This window comes from Scyliorhinus torazame, chromosome 1 (genome assembly GCF_047496885.1).
Source record: "Scyliorhinus torazame isolate Kashiwa2021f chromosome 1, sScyTor2.1, whole genome shotgun sequence".
Classification (NCBI taxonomy): Eukaryota; Metazoa; Chordata; class Chondrichthyes; order Carcharhiniformes; family Scyliorhinidae; genus Scyliorhinus; species Scyliorhinus torazame.
Genome location: NC_092707.1, coordinates 20,960,818 through 20,983,751, shown reverse-complemented (window position 1 = coordinate 20,983,751; position 22,934 = coordinate 20,960,818). Strand labels below are relative to the sequence as shown.

The 22,934-nt window shown below is 50.1% G+C and overlaps 1 protein-coding gene across 3 annotated transcripts in view; it reads left to right on the top strand.

The window, feature by feature from the left end:
• The window catches only part of ydjc (YdjC chitooligosaccharide deacetylase homolog), a 118,392-nt gene that overhangs the window by 81,355 nt on the left and 14,103 nt on the right, over positions 1–22,934 (top strand). For all 3 annotated transcript variants that reach the window (XM_072475046.1, XM_072474883.1, XM_072474964.1), the window contains exons 4-5: positions 16,151–16,250; positions 20,783–20,960. In XM_072475046.1, the coding sequence (XP_072331147.1) occupies positions 16,151–16,250; positions 20,783–20,960 (278 nt within the window). The remainder of the gene's footprint in view (positions 1–16,150; positions 16,251–20,782; positions 20,961–22,934) is intronic.

The window sequence follows — 22,934 nt, the reverse complement described above, 5'->3', positions numbered from 1 at the left end:
GAGTCATGAATGATGCTGAACATTGTGCAATCATCAGCGAACATCCCCACTTTTGACCTTCTGATGGAAGGTCATTGATGAAGAAGCTGAAGATGGTTGGGCCTTGGACACTACCCTGAGCAACTCCTGGGCAGTTTCCCACATTGCCGGGTAGATGCCAGTGTTGTAGCTGTACTGGAACAGTTTGGCTAGGGGTGTGGCAAGTTCTGGAGCACAAGTCTTCAATCATGTTGCTGAGATATTGTCAGGGTCCACATTCTTTACAGTATCCAATGCCTTCAGCCGTTTCTTGATATCACGTGGAGTGAATTGAATTGGCTGAAGATTGGTATCTGTGATGCAAGAGGCTGAGATCGGTCACCCAATCGGCACTTCTGGCTGAAGATTGTTGCAAATGCTTCAGCCTTGTCTTTTGCGCTGATGTGCTGGGCTCCTCCATCACTCAGGAGGTTGAGTATGTTTTTCCCTCTTGTTGATTCCCTCACCGCCTGCCGCAGACCCAGTTTAGCAGCTATGTCCTTTAGGATCCGGCCAGTGGTACTACCGAGCCACTCTTGATGATGGACATTGAAGTTCCCACCCTGAGTACGTTCTACGCCCTTTCCACCCTCAGTGCTTCCTAAAGGTGGTGTTCAACATGGAGGACTGCTGATTTATCAGCTGAGGGGGTTGGTACATGTCAATCAGCCGGAGGTTTCCTTTCCTTTGTTTGACCTGGTGCCGTGAGACTTAATGGGGTCCAGAGTCGATTGTTAAGATTCCAGAACAACTACCTTCCGCCTGTATACCACTATGCCGCCACCTCTGCCGGTGAGACAGGACTTACCCAGGATTGGTGATGGATTCCGTGAGTATGACTATGTTAGGTGGTTGCTTGACCAATCTATAAGCCAGCCCTCCCAATTTTGGCACAAGCGCCCAGATGTTAGTAAGGAGGACTTTGTAGGGTCGACAGGACTGGGTTCGTCATTGTTGTTTCCAGTGCCGAGGTTGACGTGGGTGGTCAGTCCGATTTAGACCATAAGGCATAGGAGCAGAATTAGGCCACTCGGCCCATCGAGTCTGCTCCGCCATTCAATCATGGCTGATATTTTTCTCATCCCCATTCTCCTGCCTTCTCCCCATAACCCCTGATCCCCTTATTGATCAAGAACTTATCTAGCTCTGTTTTAAAGACACTCAGTGATTTGGCCTCCACAGCCTTCTGCGGCAAAGAGTTCCACAGAGTCACCACCCTCTGGCTGAAGAAATTCCTCCTCATCTGTTTTAAAGGATCGTCCCTTTAGTCTGTGATTGTGTCCTCTGGTTCTAGTTTTTCCTACAAGTGGAAACATCCTCTCCACATCCACTCTATCCAGGCCTCGCAGTATCCTGTAAGTTTCAATAAGATCCCCCCTCATCCTTCTAAACTCCAACGAGTACAGAGCCAGAATCCGCAACCATTCATTCCTTTTGTTTTCTTCGTACCAGTGGCTTGCTCGACATTTAAGAGTCAATGGCATTGCTGTGGGTCTGGAGTCGCATGTCGGCCAGACCAGGTAAGGATGAAGGGATTTCTTCACTCAAAGGTGAAGAAATATTTGGAATTCTCTATCCCCAACAGCTGTGGAGGCCCCGTCATTGAGCATGTTCCGGAGAGATCAATTTCTAGAAATTAAAAACCTCGTGGAATATGGGGATAGCGCGGGAATATTTCCTTTGGTAGATATTTGTTGATCACTCTTGGAAGGTCTATTCACGTTTTGCAATGATGTGGAGAACCTTGCTAACTGTCAAAAGGAGGCGTAGCCAGCAGCACATTCCAATTGGCACTCCTCAGTCAGGTCAGGTTTGTTTGTATTAAGCCAGGGGTACTCAAATTAGAGGAGGAGGAACATGATGAGGTTATTGGTGAAGTGGGGGAGGGGAGGTATTGAAGAGGACAAGTTGGCTCATAGATTTGAGAAGGATCATGTGGGAGCACGTGGTGTTGGAGGAATTGGAGCCGGTGAACTCTGTTTTGCTGTTGCCTCAGCGGGAAATACAGGAAAAAGAGCAACAACACGAGGGGAGAGTGGAGCAATAATGTGCAGAATACTACAGCAAATGTCTGATTTTATATTGTAGGGACCCAGAGAGTCCGAACTTTACAGTTGCTATTATTGTCAAGGTTAGTTTGTTCGAAGACCATTTTGAGGGTTCAAATGGGCTCTTTCTGTACAACAATGACTTTATGACCACACCGTAGCTGTTGAATGTAACTTAATTCTGGAGACTAAGAATTAGGGAATAAACATGACTGTGAAATCCAACATCTGTATTCCGTGTGTTTACAATATGTAGAATGCTGTACGTTTGCTGAAAGCACTCTGTCCCACAGGATGTACCATTAATGTGCCTCATGAATATTATGTCCACATACCAGAAAGATGGTGGTTTCAGGAATAACCGGATGCATTGGAATTGCCATTTCAAGCAAGCTTGTTGCTACAGGGCATATAACTACTTTAAAACTATGATTCTGGAAAGTTTAATTTATATACAGCTTCACCACACCACCAGCTCTGTCCCCTCAACATTAAATTATCAGACAGCTTATCCCAAATACGTGTGAGCAGAAATGTCCTCCAATTAAATATTGGGAAGATAGAGTCATTTTCTTTCGACCCTGCCACAATCACCGCTCCTTCACTACCGACTCCATCCATGGCAACTGTGAGGCTGAAACAGACTCTTTTCATAACCCCTGTGCCATATTTGACTCTGAGATCAGCTTTCAACCATATGTCTGCCTTGTTACTGAGGCTACCTATTTCCACCTGGGTAAAATTGCCCCAATCCATCACAGTCTGCTCTTCACTACTGAAGCCCTCATCTTCGTCTTAATGACCTCTAGACTTGACTATTCTAATGCACTCCTGGCCCACTGCCCACATGCAGCCCACTGTAAACTTGCAAGTCAACCAAAACTCTGCTGTCCATGACCTAACACAGCAGCACAGTGGTTAGCACTGTTGCTTCGCAGTGCCAGGGTCCCTGGTTCAATTACCGGCTTGCGTCACTGTGTGGAGTTTGCACGTTCTCCCCGTGTCTGCGTAAGTTTCCTCCGGGTGCTCCGGTTTCCTCCCACAAGTCCCAAAAGACGTCCTCTTGGGTGAATTGGACATTCTGAATTCTCCCTCTGTGTGCCCGAACAGGCGCCGGAATGCGGCGACTAGGGGCTTTTCACAGTAACTTCATTGCAGTGTTAATGTAAGCCTACTTGTGACAATAAAGATTATTATTATAACTCGCACCAAGTCCCATTCAGACATCATGTGCTCGCTGGCTTATCTTCCCTTTTTTAAGCAGTGTCCCAAATTAAACTCCCTACCCCTGTTCCCAAATTCCTCTTTTTCCCTCCCCGCCAAAACCCTTGGTCTCACCCTTCACTATCTCCGTATTCTCCTCTGGCTCTGGGATCCTGTAGCGCACAAAGACTCACGAGAGACGAATAGAGATGAAGTCGATGAGGCTTTATTAAGCGTGACTTGTTCCCCGCAGTTCAGTAGCAGACTGGCCTGCGGGGGAGAACTCCTGGTTCTTATACTCCGCCTTCAGGGCGGAGCTAGAGGTCAACAGCCAACCAGGACCCGGGATCTGTCAGCCAATGACATCACGGCTTCACAGTCCCACATGACCCCTAATGCATACTACCACATTCACCCCTTGTTAAAAATGAACCCGGCGGGGTGGTGCTTCGTATGGTGGTAAGGGTTTACAAGGCTGGTCCTGGGAGGAAAACTTTTGCATGTCATCACAGCATGTACAGAGATTTTTTTTTTTTTGTTTTGAACTATTTACAGTAAAAGGGGGAAAAAGGAAAACGTTCTCGTTACAGTCCACAATATAGTAGTGTTACATCGATGCCACGAGTCGGTCGGGCGGTCTGGTCGTCCTCGTCGATCGCCTCGGCCCCGGTGGTGGTGCTTGTTCCCGTGTTGTCGTCTCCGGGAGCCTTACGGTTTCTGCTTCCGCTTCACTTCTGGTCGGACCTGGGAGGAGGACCGATCCCCCCGGGAAGGGGGCGCTCGCGGGGTGCGCCGGTGGCAGGGAGGGGGTGATTGGTGTCGGGGGGGTGTGCGTGTTGCCGGCGGGCGCCAGATCTCGCAGGGAGACCGTGTCCTGTCGGCCGTCGGGGTACTCCACGTAAGCGTACTGCGGGTTCGCGTGGAGGAGGCGAACCCTCTCGACCAACGGGTCCGACTTGTGCGCCTGCACATATTTTCGGAGCAGGATGGGTCCTGGGGCCGCCAGCCAGGTTGGCAGCGACGTTCCAGAGGAGGACTTCCTGGGGAAGACAAGGAGGCGCTCATGAGGCGTTTGGTTAGTGCTAGTACACAGTAGCGACCGGATGGAGTGGAGAGCGTCCGGGAGGACCTCCTGCCACCGTGAAACTGGGAGGTCCCTGGACCGTAGGGCCAGTAGGACGGTCTTCCAGACCGTGCCGTTCTCCCTCTCTACTTGCCCGTTCCCCCGGGGGTTGTAGCTGGTCGTCCTGCTCGAGGCTATACCGTTGCTGAGCAGGAACTGGCGCAGCTCGACACTCATAAAGGAGGACCCCCTGTCGCTGTGGACGTATGCGGGGCAACCGAACAGTGTGAATATGGTGTTAAGGGCTTTAATGACTGTGGCCGCTGTCATGTCAGGGCAGGGGATGGCGAAGGGGAAACGGGAGTACTCGTCCACCACGTTCAGGAAGTATATGTTGCGGTCGGTGGAGGGGAGGGGCCCTTTGAAATCCAGACTAAGGCGTTCAAAGGGACGGGATCAGGTGTGCACCATCCGGCCTGAAAAAGTGCGATTTGCACTCTGCGCAGATGTGGCAGTTCCTTGTGACTGTACGGACCTCCTCCACAGAGTAGGGGAGGTTGCGGGACTTTATAAAGTGGTAGAACCGAGTGACCCCCAGGTGGCAGAGGTCCTCGTGGAGGGTTTGGAGGCGGTTAATTTGTGCGTTGGCACATGTGCCGCGGGATAGGGCGTCGGACGGTTCGTTCAGCTTTCCGGGACGGTACATGATCTCATAGTTGAAGGTGGAGAGCTCGATCCTCCACCTTAAGATCTTGTCGTTCTTAATTTTGCCCCGCTGTGCATTATCGAACATGAAGGCTACCGACCGTTGGTCCGTGAGGAGAGTGAATCTCCTGCCGGCCAGGTAATGCCTCCAATGTCGCACAGCTTCCACTATGGCTTGGGCTTCCTTTTCCACTGAGGAGTGGCGGATTTCTGAAGCGTGGAGGGTTCGGGAGAAAAAGGCCACGGGCCTGCCCGCATGGTTAAGGGTGGCCGCTAGAGCTACATCGGAGGCATCGCTCTCGACCTGGAAGGGGAGGGACTCGTCGATGGCGCGCATCGTGGCCTTTGCGATATCCGCTTTGATGCGGCTGAAGGCCTGGCAAGCCTCTGTCGACAGAGGGAAGGTCATGGTCTGTATTAGGGGGCGGGCCTTGTCTGCGTACTGGGGGACCCACTGGGCGTAATATGAAAAAAACCCAGGCAGAGTTTTAGGGCTTTTGAGCAGTGCGGGAGGGGAAATTCCATGAGGGGGCGCATGCGTTCGGGGTCGGGGCCTATTATCCCATTGCGCACTACATATCCCAAGATGGCTAGCCGGTTTGTGCTAAACACGCACTTGTCCTTGTTGTATGTGAGGTTCAAGGCTTTAGCGGTCTGGAGGAATTTTTGGAGGTTGGCGTCGTGGTCCTGCTGATCGTGGCCGCAGATGGTTACGTTGTCGAGGTACGGGAACGTGGCCTGCAACCCGTGTTGATCAACCATTCGGTCCATCTCTCGTTGGAAGACCGAGACCCCGTTTGTGACGCCAAATGGGACCCTCAGGAAGTGGTATAATCGACCTTCTGCCTCGAAGGCTGTGTACTTGCGGTCACTTGGGCGGATGGGGAGCTGATGGTAGGCGGACTTGAGGTCCACGGTGGAGAAGACCTCATATTGGGCAATCCGATTGACCATGTCGGATATGCGGGGGAGAGGGTACGCATCTAGTTATGTGTACCTGTTGATGGTCTGGCTATAGTCTACGACCATCCTTTGCTTCTCCCCTGTCTTTACTATTACCACCTGTGCTCTCCAGGGACTGTTGCTGGCCTGGATTATGCCTTCCTTCAGTAGCCGCTGGACTTCGGACCGAATGAATGTCCGGTCCTGGGCGCTGTACCGTCTGCTCCTAGTGGCGACGGGTTTGCAATCCGGGGTGAGGTTTGCAAACAAGGATGGGGGCTCAACCTTGAGGGTTGCGAGGCCGCAGATAGTGAGTGGGGGTATTGGGCCGCCGAATTGAAACGTTAGGCTCTGCAGGTTGCACTGAAAATCTAATCCCAGTAATGTGGGCGCGCAGAGTTGGGGAAGGACGTAGAGCCTGTAGTTTTTAAACTCCCTCCCTTGCACCGTTAGGGTCACTATGCAGAAGCCTTTAATCTGTACGGAGTGGGATCCTGCAGCTAGGGAAATCTTTTGCGCACTGGGACGGATGGTCAAAAAACAGCGTCTTACCGTGTCGGGGTGGATGAAGCTTTCCGTGCTCCCGGAGTCGACCAGGCATGGTGTCTCGTGCCCGTTTATCAGCACCGTTGTTGTCGTCGTCTGGAGCGTCCGGGGCCGTGCTTGGTCCAGCGTCATTGAGGCCAGACGTGATCGTAGTGCTTGAGCGTCTTCCTCGAACCCCGTGGAGCCGTCGACACTGGGGTCCGTTGTTGCCGTCCAAGATGGCATCGGGGGTGAACAAGATGGCTGCCCCCATGCATCGCACATGGCTGGGGGGTCACAAGATGGCGGCGGGGGTGAACAAAATGGCCGCCCCATGCATCGCACATGGCTGGGGGGTCACAAGATGGTGGCGGGGGTGGACAAAATGGCCGTCCCCATGCGTCGCACAGGTCTGGGGGATCCCAAGATGGCGGCGCCCCTCCTCCCCTCGTGGTGGCCGGGACCCAAAATGGCGCCGCCTGCGGGTCGCTGGGGGGGTTGGGGAGCGTCAGAAACGCGCAGATCGCCTTGTTCTCTGGGGACAGCGGTAGTCGGGACCCAAACTGGTTGCGCCTGCGGGTCGTACATGGGGCGCTGGACAGCGGTGGCCGGGACCCAAACTGGTTGCGCCTGCGGGTCGTACATGGGGCGCTGGGGGGGTTGGGGAGCGTTAGAAGCGCGCAGGAATCCTTGTTCGCCGGGGACAGCGGCGACCTCCCGGGACCGGCACACAGCCGCAAAATGGCCCTTTTTCCCGCAGCTCTTACAAATCGCTGCGCGGGCCGGGCAGCGCTGCCGGGGGTGTTTCGCCTGGCCGCAGAAATAGCAGCGGGCTCCCCCGGGACGACTTGGCGTCTGAACCGCGCAAGCCTGTGGGGTGGAGGGGAGGGGGGGGGGGTTTGTCGCGACGGGGGTCCACGGAGCCCAAGGGGCTGCCGCGCGGTCGGGGCCGTAGGCGCGGGCGTTTCGCGCGGCCACATCTAGTGAGGCTGCAAGGGCCCGTGCCTCTGAGAGTCCTAGCGACTCTTTTTCTAAAAGTCTTTGGCGAATTTGGGAAGAGTTCATACCAGCCACAAAAGCATCACGCATCAACATGTCCGTGTGTTCCATCGCGTTTACCGGCGGGCAGCTGCAGGCCCGTCCCAAAATTAGTAGCGCGGCGTAGAAATCATCTATCGATTCTCCGGGACTTTGCCGTCTTGTTGCGAGTTGGTAGCGTGCGTAGATCTGGTTCACTGGGCGAACATAGATGCTTTTTAGTGCTGCGAACGCCGTCTGGTAATCCTCTGCATCTTCGATGAGAGGGAAAATTTCCGGGCTTATCCTCGAGTGCAGGACCTGTAGTTTCTGGTCTTCTGTGACCCGGCCGGGGGCCGTTCTGAGGTAGGCCTCGAAACAAGTCTGCCAGTGTTTGAAAACTGCTGCTGAGTTCACTGCGTTGGGGCTGATCCTCAGGCATTCCGGGATGATCCTGAGCTCCATAGTTCTTTTAAGCACGCTTAATAAATTGTAGCGCACAAAGACTCACGAGAGACGAATAGAGATGAAGTCGATGAGGCTTTATTAAGCGTGACTTAGTTCCCCGCAGTTCAGTAGCTGACTGGCCTGCGGGGGAGAACTCCTGGTTCTTATACTCCGCCTTCAGGGCGGAGCTAGAGGTCAACAGCCAACCAGGACCCGGGATCTGTCAGCCAATGACATCACGGCTTCACAGTCCCACATGACCCCTAATGCATACTACCACAGATCCTCTGAGGCGTCCTCATCTAATCCCAGCCTTTCGAGCATCCCTGACCTAAACTGCTTCCCCGTTGGTAACCATTCCTTCAGCTGCGGTGGCCCTAAGCGCTGGAAGTCCTAACGGGGTGATTCTCCAAAATGGAGACCAAGTGTTCGCGCTGTCGTGAACGCCGTCGCGTTTCACGACGGTGCGAAACGGGCCCAGGTACGACCGATTTTGGCCCCCACAGGGGGCCAGCACGGTGCTGGAGCGGTTCATGCCAAATGGGCGCCGCGCCAACCCGCGCATGTGCAGTTCATAGATTATCATAGAATTTACAGTGCAAAAGGAGGCCATTCGGCCCATCGAGTCTGCACCGGCTAGTACAAAGAGCACCCTACCCAAGGTCAACACCTCCACCCTATCCCCATAACCCAGTAACCCCACCCAGCACTAAGGGCAATTTTGGACACTAAGGGCAATTTATCATGGCCAATCCACCTAACCTGCACATCTTTGGACTGTGGGAGGAAACCGGAGCACCCGGAGGAAACCTACGCACACACGGGGAGGATGTGCAGACTCCGCACAGACAGTGACCCAAGCCGGAATCGAACCTGGGACCCTGGAGCTGTGAAGCAATTGTGCTATCCACAATGCTACCGTGCTGCCCCAACTGTTGGGCTGCGCCAACCTGCGCATGCGCGGGGGACTTCTTTAGCGCGCCGGCCCCGACTCAACACGGCGTCGGTGTTCAGGGGCCGGCCGCGCAACAAAGTAGGCCGGGGGAAGGGGGCGGCCCGCCGATCGGTGGGCCCTGATCGTGGGCCAGACCCCATCGGGGGCCCCCCACCCCCCCGGTGAAGGATCGCTTTTCCCCGCTCCACAGGCCGCCCCCTGACCCTTCGCGCAGAGTTCCTGCCGGCAGCGACCAGGGGTGAACGCCGCCGGCGGGACTCTGTCGTATCCACGTGGCCGCACAGCCCATCCGGGCCGGAGAATCGGTGGCCCCGCTGATTCCAGCGGCCCGCGGCGCGTCAACCACGGCCGGCGCAAATGGCGCCGATTCTCCGCATCCCGGAGAATCGTGCGCCGGCGTCGTGGCGCGGTTGCGGGGATTCTCCGGCCCGCCGCGGGGCTCGGAGAATCGCCCATAAATGTCTCCACCTCTTTGTCTCTCTTTCCTCCTTTGTCATCTGACCTAATTCCTCCTAATTCCTCCTTAACGTGGCTCTGTTCAAGTGTCTTGAGAACGAAAGGCGTGACACCGGAACGGGCTATTGTGTCAGGTTTTTAAAATGTGCGGCATCTTTTTGTTGCCAGATAGATGGGAATATTGTTTTCATTTGAAAAGCCAGTATCAGCTGCTGGAGGTTGTTTATTGCCCGATATTCTATTCCCTGTTGTCCCTGAATCCGTTCAGTCCCCAACTCCATTCTAATTGGTCCGGCTGTCAATGTTACATTTTATCCAGCGAGATAAAGGCTTCCAAACATACGCTTTTCTCACTGCATAGAGGTGACGTACAGTGAATTTGATTTAATTCCTTTAATTGACTAGCTAAAATGCCTGGGGGGTTTGGGGGCGGGGGGGGGGGGGGTGCTGCAGGGATGGGTGCATATTTGCAATATGTGCTCCTCATTTTCACAGAAGTATTAATTGTAAAAATGTGCCTTTTCTTTTTAATCTCGGAAAGATGCAGCAAGCGTTGGACCTGAAGCTCCAGAAGGAGATCGGGGAAAAAGAACCTCCTGCATGAAACCATTAAAACCTTCGTGTCTCTCTTTGTGCTCCAGTGGCCGACAGAGACTATAGTACGTACACTGTACAACCAGCCCGTCACTGTGTGCAGCTCTCTGCCACCTAGTGGACTAGATTCAGACATTAAAACCGAAAGAGCAGTGATGGGCAACCCAGGCGAGTTTTGGACGCAGAGGGAGCGCACGGCTTTCACAGTCAATGTTGTGAGCAATCAGCACGCACCTCATTTCACTCACCCTCGCTTTACGTTCAAATCGTTTCAGTCACACCGGTAGGGGAAAAAATGAATCAGCAGAATGTGGCAACCCTGCGCAGCGGTCAACAAAATATCTCGTGGGCCACACTCAGAATTTAGATGGACTGCACGTGGCCCACGGGCAGTAGGCTGTCCACCACTGAGCAGCACAGTGGTTAGCACGGTTGCTTCACAGCTCCAGGGTCCCAGGTTTGATTCCCAGCTTGGGTCCCTGTCTGCATGTTCTCCCCATGTCTGCGTGGGTTTCCTCCGGGATGCTCCGGTTTCTTCCCACAAGTCCTGAAAGACGTGCTTGTTAGGTGAATTGGACATTCTGAATTCTCGCTCAGTGTACCCGAACAGGCACTGGAATGTGGCGACTAGGGGCTTTTCACAGTAACTTCGTTGTAGTGTTAATGTAAGCCGACATGTGACATTAATAAAGATTATTATTATCATAGAATTTACAGTGCAGAAGGAGGCCAGTCAGCCCATTGAGTCTGCACTGGCCCTTGGAAAGAGCACCCTACCCAAGCCCACACCTACACCCTATCCCTGTAACCCAGTAACCCCATCTAACCTGGGTAGCACGGTAGCATAGTGGTTAGCACAATTGCTTCACCGCTCCAGGGTCCCAGGTTCGATTCCCGGCTTGGGTCACTGTCTGTGCGGAGTCCGCACATCCTCCCCGTGTGTGCGTGGGTTTCCTCCGGGTGCTCCGGTTTCCTCCCACAGTCCAAAGATGTGCAGGTCAGGTGGATTGGCCATGATAAATTATCCTTAGTGTCCAAAATTGCCCTTTGTGTTGGGTGGGGTTACTGGGTTATGGGGATAGGGTGGCGGTGTGGGCTTGGATAGGGTGCTCTTTCAAAGAGCTGGTGCAAACTCGATGGGCCGAATGGCCTCCTTCTGCACTGTAAATTCTATGATCTATGAACCTTTTTGGACATAGCACGCCCAATCCACCCAACCTGCACATGTTTGGGCTGTGGGAGGAAACTGGAGCACCCGGAGAAAACCCACGCAGACACGGAATGTGCAGACTCCGCACAGACAGTGACCCAGCAGGGAATCGAACCCGGGACCCTGGCGCTGTGAAGCAACAGTTCTAACCACTGTGCTACCGTACCGACCCGCACCGGAAATCACTCACATTTTATCACATTTGTGAGAAAGAGCTTATCTCCTCTGTCCAGGTATCATTAAAGTTGTTAAAATATGAAGTACTGCAGTCAATAAATAGTTGTCATGTTTGGAAACCAAATACGTGCTTCATCTGCCTTTCAATAATTTATGTTCTCCATTTTCCCACGTGGTCGGGTGTGATCCTTCACACATACACTTTTTTAAAAATGCACTCCACAATGTTTTATTTACACATAATAACTCCACCACTACCTACTTGAGGGCAATTTGGGATGGGCAAGAAGTTGTGACCGTGTCAGCAACGTCCGCCTCCTATCAATCAATATTTTTTAAAGCGTGTTAGGAACCCGGATGAAGTTTAACTTCTGTCTGATTATTCTACAGAGCTGATTTCCTTTAGGGAAGGAAATCTGCCATCCCTGTCTGGTCTATAGACCGACAGCAATGTGGGTTCACTGTTAGCTGCCCCTCTGAAATAGCCTAGCAAGCTACTCAGTTTGAGGGCAATTAGGGACGGGCAACACCCACACGCCGAAGAATGAATTTTTAAAAAGCTAAAAAGTATACATGAATAATTTGAAACTCCGGATATCAATTCATTTCAAAGCATACATTTTCTCAGTATTCAAGAGCAGTTGCATGAAGAGGTTTCGCCACAGCACAGTGGTTAGCACTGTTGATTCACAGCGCCAGAGTCCCAGGTTCGATTCCCGGCTTGGGACACTGTGCGGAGTCTGCACGTTCTCCCCATGTCTGCGTGGGTTTCCTCCCACAAGCCCCGAACGACGTGCTGTTCGGTGAATTGGATATTGTGAATTTTCTCTCTGTGTACCCAAACAGGTGCCGGAATGTGGCGACTAGGGGCTTTTCACAGTAATTTCATTGCAGTGTTAATGTAAGCCTACTGGTGACACTAATAAAGATTATTATGTCGTGGCTTGTTCCTTTGACTTGAATCTCTCAGTAGCGAGGGAGAAATTGAAGTGAGTATCATAGAGTTGTAGTTAACTGCAGCCAATGAACTTGGGGTAAAATAAATAGCATCATTTTGTTTTTTTCGAAGGCGATATGCAGATTTAGTGCCTTATGTCCTAAATTAGTGGCAAAATTAACCGAACACGAGAATAATGTAATTGAGAATGGATGAGATTTCACCTAATTGGAGCTGTTTCAAATTCCTGGGATTAATTAATGGGAAGTTGATTCAAAATCCCAGGCTCCAGATCAAGAGGAATTCACCTTGCAATACCTACCGACATACAATTCTTTTAAAACTGCTTTGGAAAGAGTTTGGAATACATAACCGTGTGGGCAGCACAGTAGCATGGTGGTTAGCACAATTGCTTCACAGCTCCAGGGTCCCAGGTTCGATTCCCGGCTTGGTTCACTGTCTGTGCGGAGAATGCACGTTCTCCCCGTGTGTGCGTGGGTTTCCTCCGGGTGCTCCGGTTTCCTCCCACAGTCCAAAGAAGTACAGGTTTGGTGGATTGGCCGTGATAAATTGTCCTTAGTGTCCAAAATTTCCCTTAGCGTTGGGTGGGGTTACTGGGGATAGGGTGGGGGTGTGGGCTTGGGTGCTCTTTCAAAGAGCCTGTGCAGACTCGATGGGCCGAATGGCCTCCTTCTGCACTGTAAATTCTATTTTTTTTTAAAATAATAACTAAGATGTGTTTTCACTGGAAGGAGGGTCAGCAACCAGAGGAGACAAATTTGAAGTTGACAAATAAAAAATCCAAAGTGATATGTGGTTCTTTTATTTAAACCGAGTAAGTAGCTTTCAGGCATTGGCAGCAAGTACAATGGTAACGTCCAAAAGGGAATTGAACATACCCTTGAAAAGGAAATACTTATGGGAGGTTGGAGAAAAAGCAGGGGAGTGGAACTAATTGAGTAGCTCTTTCAAAAAAAGCTGGCCCAGGTACAATGAGCTGAGCAGGCTCCGTATGATTTTATCATGATGAAGTGGCAAGTCTGGATTGTGAATCGTGCAAGCTAGACGGGAAACGTGCTTTTACAGTAATTTTAAACAATGCCCTACTTTATAAGGATAGGAGCAGGGTAGTAAAACAAAAGATTATATTATTCCATCGGTAAGGTGAAACCGAGTTCCTCTAAACCCACATCATGCTCCTATATAGTTTGTTAATAAGCTGCAGACTCTATGCCTCTAGTTTTCTGTTGCTGGAGAGTTTTTGTCTGTACATTTCAAATAATTGCCCTGGTTTCTTCATACTTCTGATGTGCTACGTGGTTTCATAAGAACCCTCATATAACATGTAGGGTTCTGCAAAAAGAGTAAGACTATGGGTACTTTCTACCTACTGTGATGCACCCGAAAGGCAGCGCGGCTGATAAATGCTGGGAGACTCCTCTTCCGAGGTCTACACACCTTGCCACGCCTCGCGAGATCTAACGCGATCACTATTTTGCAAATCTGCATATTAGAGGGAGACAGCTAGTCTCGCTCTAATATGCACTCCTCCGATCTACCCGCGACTTTGGGATCTAACCCCTTTGCCTCGGAGATCTCGGGCGAGCGTAATTCAGTGCTGGTCTTCACAAGCGGGGGCCAGACGCAACGGCACTTGTGGGAGGTCTCGCAGGCCCCCCAGGTGATTGCCCTCTGGATCGGGTAGCACCCTGACACTGCTGGTGCCAACTTGGCACTGGCACCCTGGCAGTGCCACCTGGGTGCCATCCTGAGTACCCAAGGTACCCAAGCTGGCATTTTCCCTGCGATGGGCCCCAGGGATGTCCTGCGCAGGTGGGATGGAGTGCAGAACCCCCCGAGGACCCCCTTATCGGTGAATTGGGGCTTTGGCGGGATTCGGGGGTCACCTCAGGGTGGCGAGAGGTCGGCACACCATTTAAAAATGGCGGCCTGCACTGAGGGGTTCCAGCGAGCGGAGCTCCTCAGTGCAGCGAACAGTACTAAGTGCGGCCTCAGTGGGGCGTTCTACACTGATGCCCCAAATAGAACCAGAATCCCGGTGGATAGCGTGGTCTTTCTGGGCGCTGCAAGTGCCGGGAAGCACCCGGGCTAAACGTGCTCGTTACGGGACTCTCTTCCCATTTGGTTAGATCGTGCCCACTGTCCTTATGATCACAAAGTCTAGATGCTATTAAATAAGCAGAGAATAAGGTTAATTATTGCTGGATGAGGGACAGTGCCTTGTACAGTGTCTTTACAAAGGCAGCCTGACCTGCTGAGCCTGTCCAGCGTTTTCTGTCTTTACTTCAGATTTCCAGCATCTGCAGAATTTTGCTTTTGTAAACTTCAGGTACGAAATGCCTGCCTTTCATTTTTTTTCTTTTAAACTGCTGACAAAATCTATGGAATAGACAAATGGGATTCTGTTAAGACGTGAATGTGGCAAACCATCGAAATGAACAGCTAAACTCTCCCCAATGAATGACAGAAATATAGGAGCTACATCCTACTTGGTGCTAACGTTAATTCACTTGAAAGTTCCTGCAGGATAAAAATAGACGAGTGTTTGTATCGTGGTCTGTGATGTAGTGTCCGCATTCACTGATGTCAAGGAAAGTTGCCCCCAAAGGCTCGGCAAGCTCCGTAACGTGGATTTCGCATTTCCTGGCGTTAACTTAATTCTGGAGATGCCATTCGGGCTTCTCTGTCACCGAGCAGGCTGAGCGGCCAATCGCAATAAAGAATTGTGCCAGGCAGCAAGACACAAAGTAATGGGCATGTTTAATCGTTCACTTTTTAGAATTGCACAGGAATAAAAATTGAGGCGGGACAGGCACACAGGATGAAGATAGAAGCTAAAATATCATAAACTCACTTTTTAAAAAAGAACCATGGAATTTGTATCATGGAATAGACAAATTCGACATCTTCCAAATAAAAAATTAATCTTTCAGGGTCTGAGGGGTTCTGTACCAGAGATGATGATTTAATAGTCCACTAATAAACCCATTCAAGAAGGCTCAACTTTTTCAGGGGTTTTAAACAGCGAGAGTAAAGCATTTTGAAAGTGCAACTTCACATCAATTCAGTGATTTCTAATTGTTTCCCATCTGTCAGGACTTCAACATGACATCCTGAGGAGGGGAACTGGTGTTCCCGTGCGCTCTTCCATATAAATGGTCGAGGCCTCAGATTTGAGGGTTGCTATTGGGGGAGCCTTGCTGAATTGCTGCAGTGCACCTTGTGGATGTTACATACTGCTGCCACTGGTGGAAAAAGTGAATATTTAAGCTGGGGGGGTCAGGGTGGGTTACTGCTCAAGCATGCCAAGTTTTACATACAATCAGATCCTAGAACCAGAGATTAGATGCTTTTCTTGTAGGTCGTGTGGAGAGAATCGGAAGAACGTCAACCTGGAAGAATGCCTTGCTGTTCGTTGTAGTGGAGAAGGATCTTTAACATCCACCTAAACCACTAGGCCGGGCTTTACCCTTGAAAATGTTATCGAAGAGGGTGGCATAGTGGTTAGCACTGCTGCCTCATGGCACCGAGGGCCTGGGTTCAATCCTGGCCCTGGGTCACTGCCGGGTGGAATTTGCACATTCTCCCCGTGTCTGCGTGCGTCTCACCCCCCACAACCCAAGGGTGTGCAGGGTAGGTGGATTGGCCACGTTACATTGCCCCTTAATTGGAAAAAAACTTTTGAAAAAAGTGTTATCCGAGTAGTCTACTTGCACATCCCAAGTTTCTGCATCATGTGCCCTGTGTTTTCCATTAGAATTCAATCTAATGAATGTTGTACCAGAGTAATCAGGTTTATTCTTACCTGCTTTCTTACAATTCTACTTGCCAGGTAGATCAGGAGTTGAGAGGACAAGTAGATCTGTTTTGTGAATTGACAGGACATTTACCTCATCATATGGATGGACATCAGCATGTTCATGTCTTACCAGGTAAGAACGAATGGAAAGGTTTTTTTTAAACACGGTTAACAAAAAAATGGAATGAAGAACTTGTCGTATGAGGAACGGTTGAGGACTCTGGGTCTGGACTCATTGGAGTTTAGAAGGATGAGGGGGGGGGATCTTATTGAAACTTACAGGATACTGCGTGGCCTGGATAGTGTGGACGTGGAGAGGATGTTTCCACTTGAAGGAAAAACTAGAACCAGAGGACACCATCTCAGACGAAAGGGACGATCCTTTAAAACAGAGATGAGGAGGAATTTCTCCAGCCAGAGGGTGGTGAATCTGTGGAATTCTTTGCCGCAGTAGACTATGGAGGCCAAATCACTGAATGTCTTTAAGACAGAGTTAGATAGGTTCTTGATTAATAAGGGGATTAGGGGTTATGGGGCGAAGGCAGGAGAATGGGGATGAGAAAATATCAGCCATGATTGAATGGCGGAGCAGACTCGATGGGCCGAGTGGCCTAATTCTGCTCCTATGTCTTATGGTCTTAAAAGTAGGGATCTAATTAATCACCTTCAACTAAGGCATTATGGCTCGTGTCCAGGAAGCATTTGCCTTAAAAATACTTTACATCAGGAATTTCTGATCAACAGAGAAGTTGACTGCTATGAGCCCATAGATTAGTTTCAGTTCCCTTTTCCAAGTGCTGGCTAATACCGGTTTAGCGACGACCCTTAAACATCTCAATCCAAGCTCTGAAATATTTGGTAAATGCCAAAGGTGTCTGAGCAAAATGAATTACTGGCACTGATCCCATGATGTCCCCAACGAGCAAAATGAGGACAATGCTGAGCTAGAAAGGACGTGGCACCATAGAGCCAATGTAACAAAACTGCGGCATCAGTGGGAACTCACCTCAGCAAATGCTCACTCCCAAAGGTCGGCACGGTGGCCCAGTGGTTAGCACTGCTGCCTCACGGCGCCGAGGACCGGGTTCGATCCCGGCCCCAGGTCACTGTCCGTGTGGAGTTTGCACATTCTCCCCGTGTTTGCGTGGGCTTCACCCCCACAACCCAAAGATCTGCAGGATAGGTGGATTGGCCACGCTAAATTGTCCCTTACTTGGGGAAAAAAAAAACTGGGTACTCTTAAAATTTATGAAAAAAAAAAAGCAAGTGCTCACTCCCACAATGATTTTCATCCATTAAAATGGACAGAAAATCACAGCGACAGAGCCCGCAATTGTACATCCATGCATTTATAAAATCTGTTCCTCCTGTCAGGTCGATGTGCAAGGCAGGTCCTGATTAGCCACTTGCCATGACTCCCTGAATGTAATGGACAGCAATCAATTTCCTTCAATAACACCACACTGATCAACCTGAAGCATATATTTCAGGAAGCTATATAGTTCTAGGTAATGACATGTAGCAAACTGGTGTTGATATCAGTAATGGTAAAGCAGCTCACAGATATGACAGCAGAAGAGAGAGCAATGGAGATAATATTTGTAAAAACAAACACTGCCCTAAATTCAGCTGTGTAATCCCACGCAGAATGTGCTGTACACACCCAATAATATCAGTGACAGAACCATGATCCACCAGCCTGTTGGGACAGTACCGGTATTGTGCCTGCCAGTTACAGGGCATTTCAGCAGACGGCATGGTGGTTAGCGCTGCTCCTTCACAGCGCCAGCAATCCGGGTTCAATTCCGGCCTCGGATGACTGTGCGGTGTTTGCACTTTCTCTCCGCGTCTGCGTGGGTTTCCTCCGGGTGCTCTGGTTTCCTCCCACAGTCTAAAGATGTGGTTAGGTGGGTTGGCCATGCTAAATTGCCCTTAGTGTCCAAAGATGAGCAGGTTAGGCTTTGGTTTCCTCCCACAGGTCCCGAAAGACATGCTGTTAGGTAATTTGAACATTCTGAATTCTCCCTGTGTACCCGAACATGCCCCGGAGTGTGGCGCCTAGGGGCTTTTCACTGTAACTTTGTTGCAGTGTTAATGTAAGCCCACTTGTGACAACAATAAAGATCATTATTACGGGAATAGGGCAGGTGAGTGGGCCTAGGTGTGGGTGCTCTTTCACGGGGCCGTTGCAGACTCCATGGGCCGAATGGCCTCCTTCTGCACTGTAGGGAATCTATGGAAGTGAGTGACTAACCAGGAAACTTAGGCGAGTAGGATTGTGGGGGTTACGAGCAGTAGATCGAACCCTGATGTTTCCAGCTCCACATGATGACTTTTTTAAAAAAACATCATTTTTTTCTTGATTACCTTCAGCAGTTCCTTTAAGAACGCTTGGTAAGGCCACATGTAGACTACGGGCAGACCTGGTAACCCTGAACAAAGCAGAGCCGATTCAGTTTTTGGTCCTAAATAGACAGTCCAGCACAGAAGGTTGGCCCCCCTAAACTGAACCACTTTTACCTCGTTTTCTTTAGAAAAAGGGGATGCAACTAGGCCCGATTTCATAGTAGTGTAGGAAGGGAGTTACGTACATTCTGTTAAGCGATGGTTGTCCAACCCAGGTTGAAGGTACTAATTCCCCTATGTGCAGTGCGAGAGGGTGCTGAGTGTGGAAATGCCTCAAATTCCCATTGTGTGTTGAAGGCTGTAGGAAAACCGGATATGGGAAAATGTTTCTCAACCCCTCAAATAATGGTTCAAATCCAAACTTAAGATTGAGCGACAGCTACTGGGTTCAGAATACCTTTTCCAGAAATGGCGTAATGGGAACTGTACCATGCACTGCCCCGGCACGCTTGGATGTGCAAGGAGCTCCACTTCTCAGCCAGCTGAAGTTTTGTTCAATATATATGTTACAATGGTGGGACGATGCAGCAGCTCTCCTGAATTAAACAGACTCAAAGGCCGGACGGCAAGGTGCCACAGTGGTTAGCACTGCTGCCTCATGCACCGAGCACCCGGGTTCAATTCCGGCCCCGGGTCACTGTCCGCGTGGAGTTTGCACATTCTTCTCGTGTCTGCGTGGGTCTCACCCCCACAACCCAAAGATGTGCAGGGTTGGCACTGTTGCTTCACAGCGCCAAGTTCCCAGGTTCGATTCCTGCTTGGGTCACTGGCTGTGTGGAGTCTGCACGTTCTCCCCGTGCCTGCGTGGGTTTCCTCCGGGTGTTCTGGTTTCCACCCACAAGTCCTGAAAGACGTGCTTGGTAGATGAACTGGACATTCTGAATTCTCCCTCCCTAAATTGCTCAATTGGGGGAAAAAAATTGGGTATCTCAATTTATACTGGGTGTGATTCGGCAGAATTAAAACCAATTCCGCTGTCAGGTGCATTTGGTGGGCTGCCTCCTTTGGGAACCCCCCTCTCCCTGCCCAACCCTGGCAGTGCCAACCTGACAATACCATCTGGGCATCCAGGTTGGCAATGCCCAGAAGCCAGAAGGAGTGCCAGGGTACCACCCGGCCCTGTCCAAAACCAACCGGGGGGTCTCCAATGGCCTGCGATTTTCCCCTTCCCCGAGGTGCCCCGTTGCACCTGGTCCATGTTGGTGTGGACCAGTCCAAAACAGTACCCTGGCGAGGCCTGCAGGTGTGGCCGTTGAGCTCGAGGGCCATAGGGCCTGTACTGCGCTGTTATGTTCTATTAGGCTCATTTATAAGGCAGGAGAATGGGGATGAGAAAAATATCAGCCATGATTGAAGGGCGGAGCAGATTCGATGGGCCGAATGGCCTAATTTTGCTCCTATGTCTTATGGTCATATGATTAGTCAAAGCATTGCCCTGAGGAATGAGTCAGCGAATGGTTGTCACGTATTTTGTTTAGCTGAACAGGTGCAATGTGTGTACGTGTTCTTTCTGTCTACAAAGAACAAGTCCCTGTACATTAATATACGTGGCTTCCTGTAGATACAAATGTACCACACTGCGAGCCTGACTGACAATCTTAAATTGGTTTGGCAGCATAATTCTTGGCACACTGAGGATTATTTAGCAAATGTTGTCCCAATTGCAGAATCACATCTATTCTTGGATACTGTGTTTTGAGTTTTGCAAGCATGAGCTGGTTGGGTGCAGTCTGTCCCTTGCCCATTGCGAACAGTGGCTGGGACGTGCTGTTTGATGCGATCCACCAGTTTTTGCGACTTACGGTGGCCTACATACACGTCACACTGGCACAGGAGTCCATTTATCACATTGCTCAATTGTGGGACAGGCAGAACGTCTTTTTGGTTTGACACCAACATCCCATTTGTGGCGAATACCATTCGTGTTGCTCCAGTATAGTAGCAGCATGGCACAACCAGCTTCACACCAAGATGTGCAAGACCCACCTTTTAAAGCAGGTCTCGGTTGAGTGTGCTCAGGAATCCTATCGCCAATGCAAAGTTTCATAAAGCCAAAATTGGGATAACTGTGATGTTAAATATGTCTTTTTTAATGAAGGTACTTAGCAGGATTGAACTTTGAAACTTAAAATGCCAAATTAGTTCAATTGGAGATACCAAATGACAAAATCTAATTAGGAATGTTGTGGAGACCCTTGATAAGATGCTGGATGAAAATTAACAGAACTATTTGTGTGCTTTTTATTTTCTGGTATGCAGGTATTCGAGATATATTTGCACAAGTGCTTTCAGATTTTGGGATCAAGTACACTCGAGTTCCTATAGAACCAGGCCTGCATGACTGTGATTGGATAGGACAGCAGTTAATGGAATTTTACCTACAGGTGGAAAAAGATGCATTCAATTCAATAGATGTGTTTCGAAGACATGGAATCAGGTAAATGGCAACGCAGCTTATTCAGATAACAAACCTGCTCTGGAAGCAGGTGTAAGACATTACAACTTTCGTCATTCACAAATTAAAATTATTTTAGGCCCATTTCACTGCCACTTTCACCACTTTCCTTCCCCTAGAGCAAATAAGTCTGTGCTTTGAGGGGCAGAAATGGGCTAGACGTACCATGAAACATTTCCAATGATTCCTCACACCCTGTTGAACCAAAGTCACCCAGATGACCGTAGATTGCTTTCCCCTTCTGAGCACCACACCTGAAGCAAGGGGCAAGGCTGAGAAGGCGGGGCCTTCATGAATAACCTCAGCCGGTACGGGAATTCAACCCGTGCTGCTGGCCTCACTCAGCATCACCAACCAGCCGTCCAGTCCACTGAGCTAAACCAGCCTCCTTGTACTAATGAGTCAATGGAAGCCTGCATTAATTACAAGAAGGATAATGTACACACCCTGGCTGTCCCGCACAAATCCTTTATCTTGGAAAGATAAACCAGTTGCCGAAGTTCCAAAGAATTGGGCATCTCATTGCTTTGCCATGTCTAGCACAAGCCTCCGTTGGGCAGCACAGTAGCACAAGTGGCTAGCACTGTGGCTTCACAGCGCCAGGGTCCTAGATTTGATTTCCCGCTGGGTCACTGTCTGTGCGGAGTCTGCACATTCTCCCCGTGTCAGTGTGGGTTTCCTCCGGGTGCTCCGGTTTCCTCCCACAGTCCAAAGACGTGCAGGTTAGGTGGATTCATAGAATCATAGAAGTTTACAGCATGGAAACAGGCCCTTCGGCCCAACCAGTCCATGCCGCCCAGTTTTTACCATTAAGCTAGTCCCAGTTGCCCGCACTTGGCCCATAGCCCTCTATACCCATCTTACCCATGTAACTATCTAAATGCTTTTTGAAAGACACAATTGTACCCGCCTCTACTACTACCTCTGGCAGCCCATTCCAGACACTCACTACCCTCTGAGTGAAGAAATTGCCCCTCTGGGCCCTTCTGAATCTCTCCTCTCTCACCTTAAACCTATGCCCTCTAGTTTTAGACTCCCCTACCTTTGGGAAAAGATGTTGACTATCTACCTTATCTATGCCCCTCATTATTTTATAGACCTCTATAAGATCACCCCTAAGCCTCCTACGCTCCAGGGAAAAAAGTCCCAGTCTATCCAGCCTCTCCTTATAACTCAAACCATCAAGTCCCGGCAACATCCTAGTAAATCTTTTCTGCACTCTTTCTAGTTTAATAATATCCTTTCTATAATAGGGTGACCAGAACTGCACACAGTATTCCAAGTGTGGCCGTACCAATGTCTTGTACAACTTCAACAAGACGTCCCAACTCCTATATTCAATGTTCTGACCAATGAAACCAAGCATGCCGAATGCCTTCTTCACCACCCTGTCCACCTGCGACTCCACCTTCAAGGAGCTATGAACCTGTACTCCTAGATCTCTTTGTTCTATAACTCTCCCCAACGCCATACCATTAACTGAGTAGGTCCTGGCCTGATTCGATCTGCCAAAATGCATCACCTCACATTTATCTAAATTAAACTCCATCTGCCATTCGTCGGCCCACTGGCCTAATTGATCAAGATCCCGTTGCAATCCTAGATAACCTTCTTCACTATCCACTGTGCCACCAATCTTGGTGTCATCTGCAAACTTACTAACCATGCCTCCTAAATTCTCATCCAAATCATTAATATAAATCACAAATAACAGTGGACCCAGCACCGATCCCTGAGGCACACCACTGGTCACAGGCCTCCAGTTTGAAAAACAACCCTCTACAACCACCCTCTGCCTTCTGTCGTCCAGCCAATTTTGAATCCAATTGGCAACCTCACCCTGGATCCCGTGAGCTTTAACCTTCTGCAACAACCTACCATGCGGTGCCTTGTCAAAGGCTTTGCTAAAGTCCATGTAGACAACATCTACTGCACTGCCCTCATCTACCTTCTTGG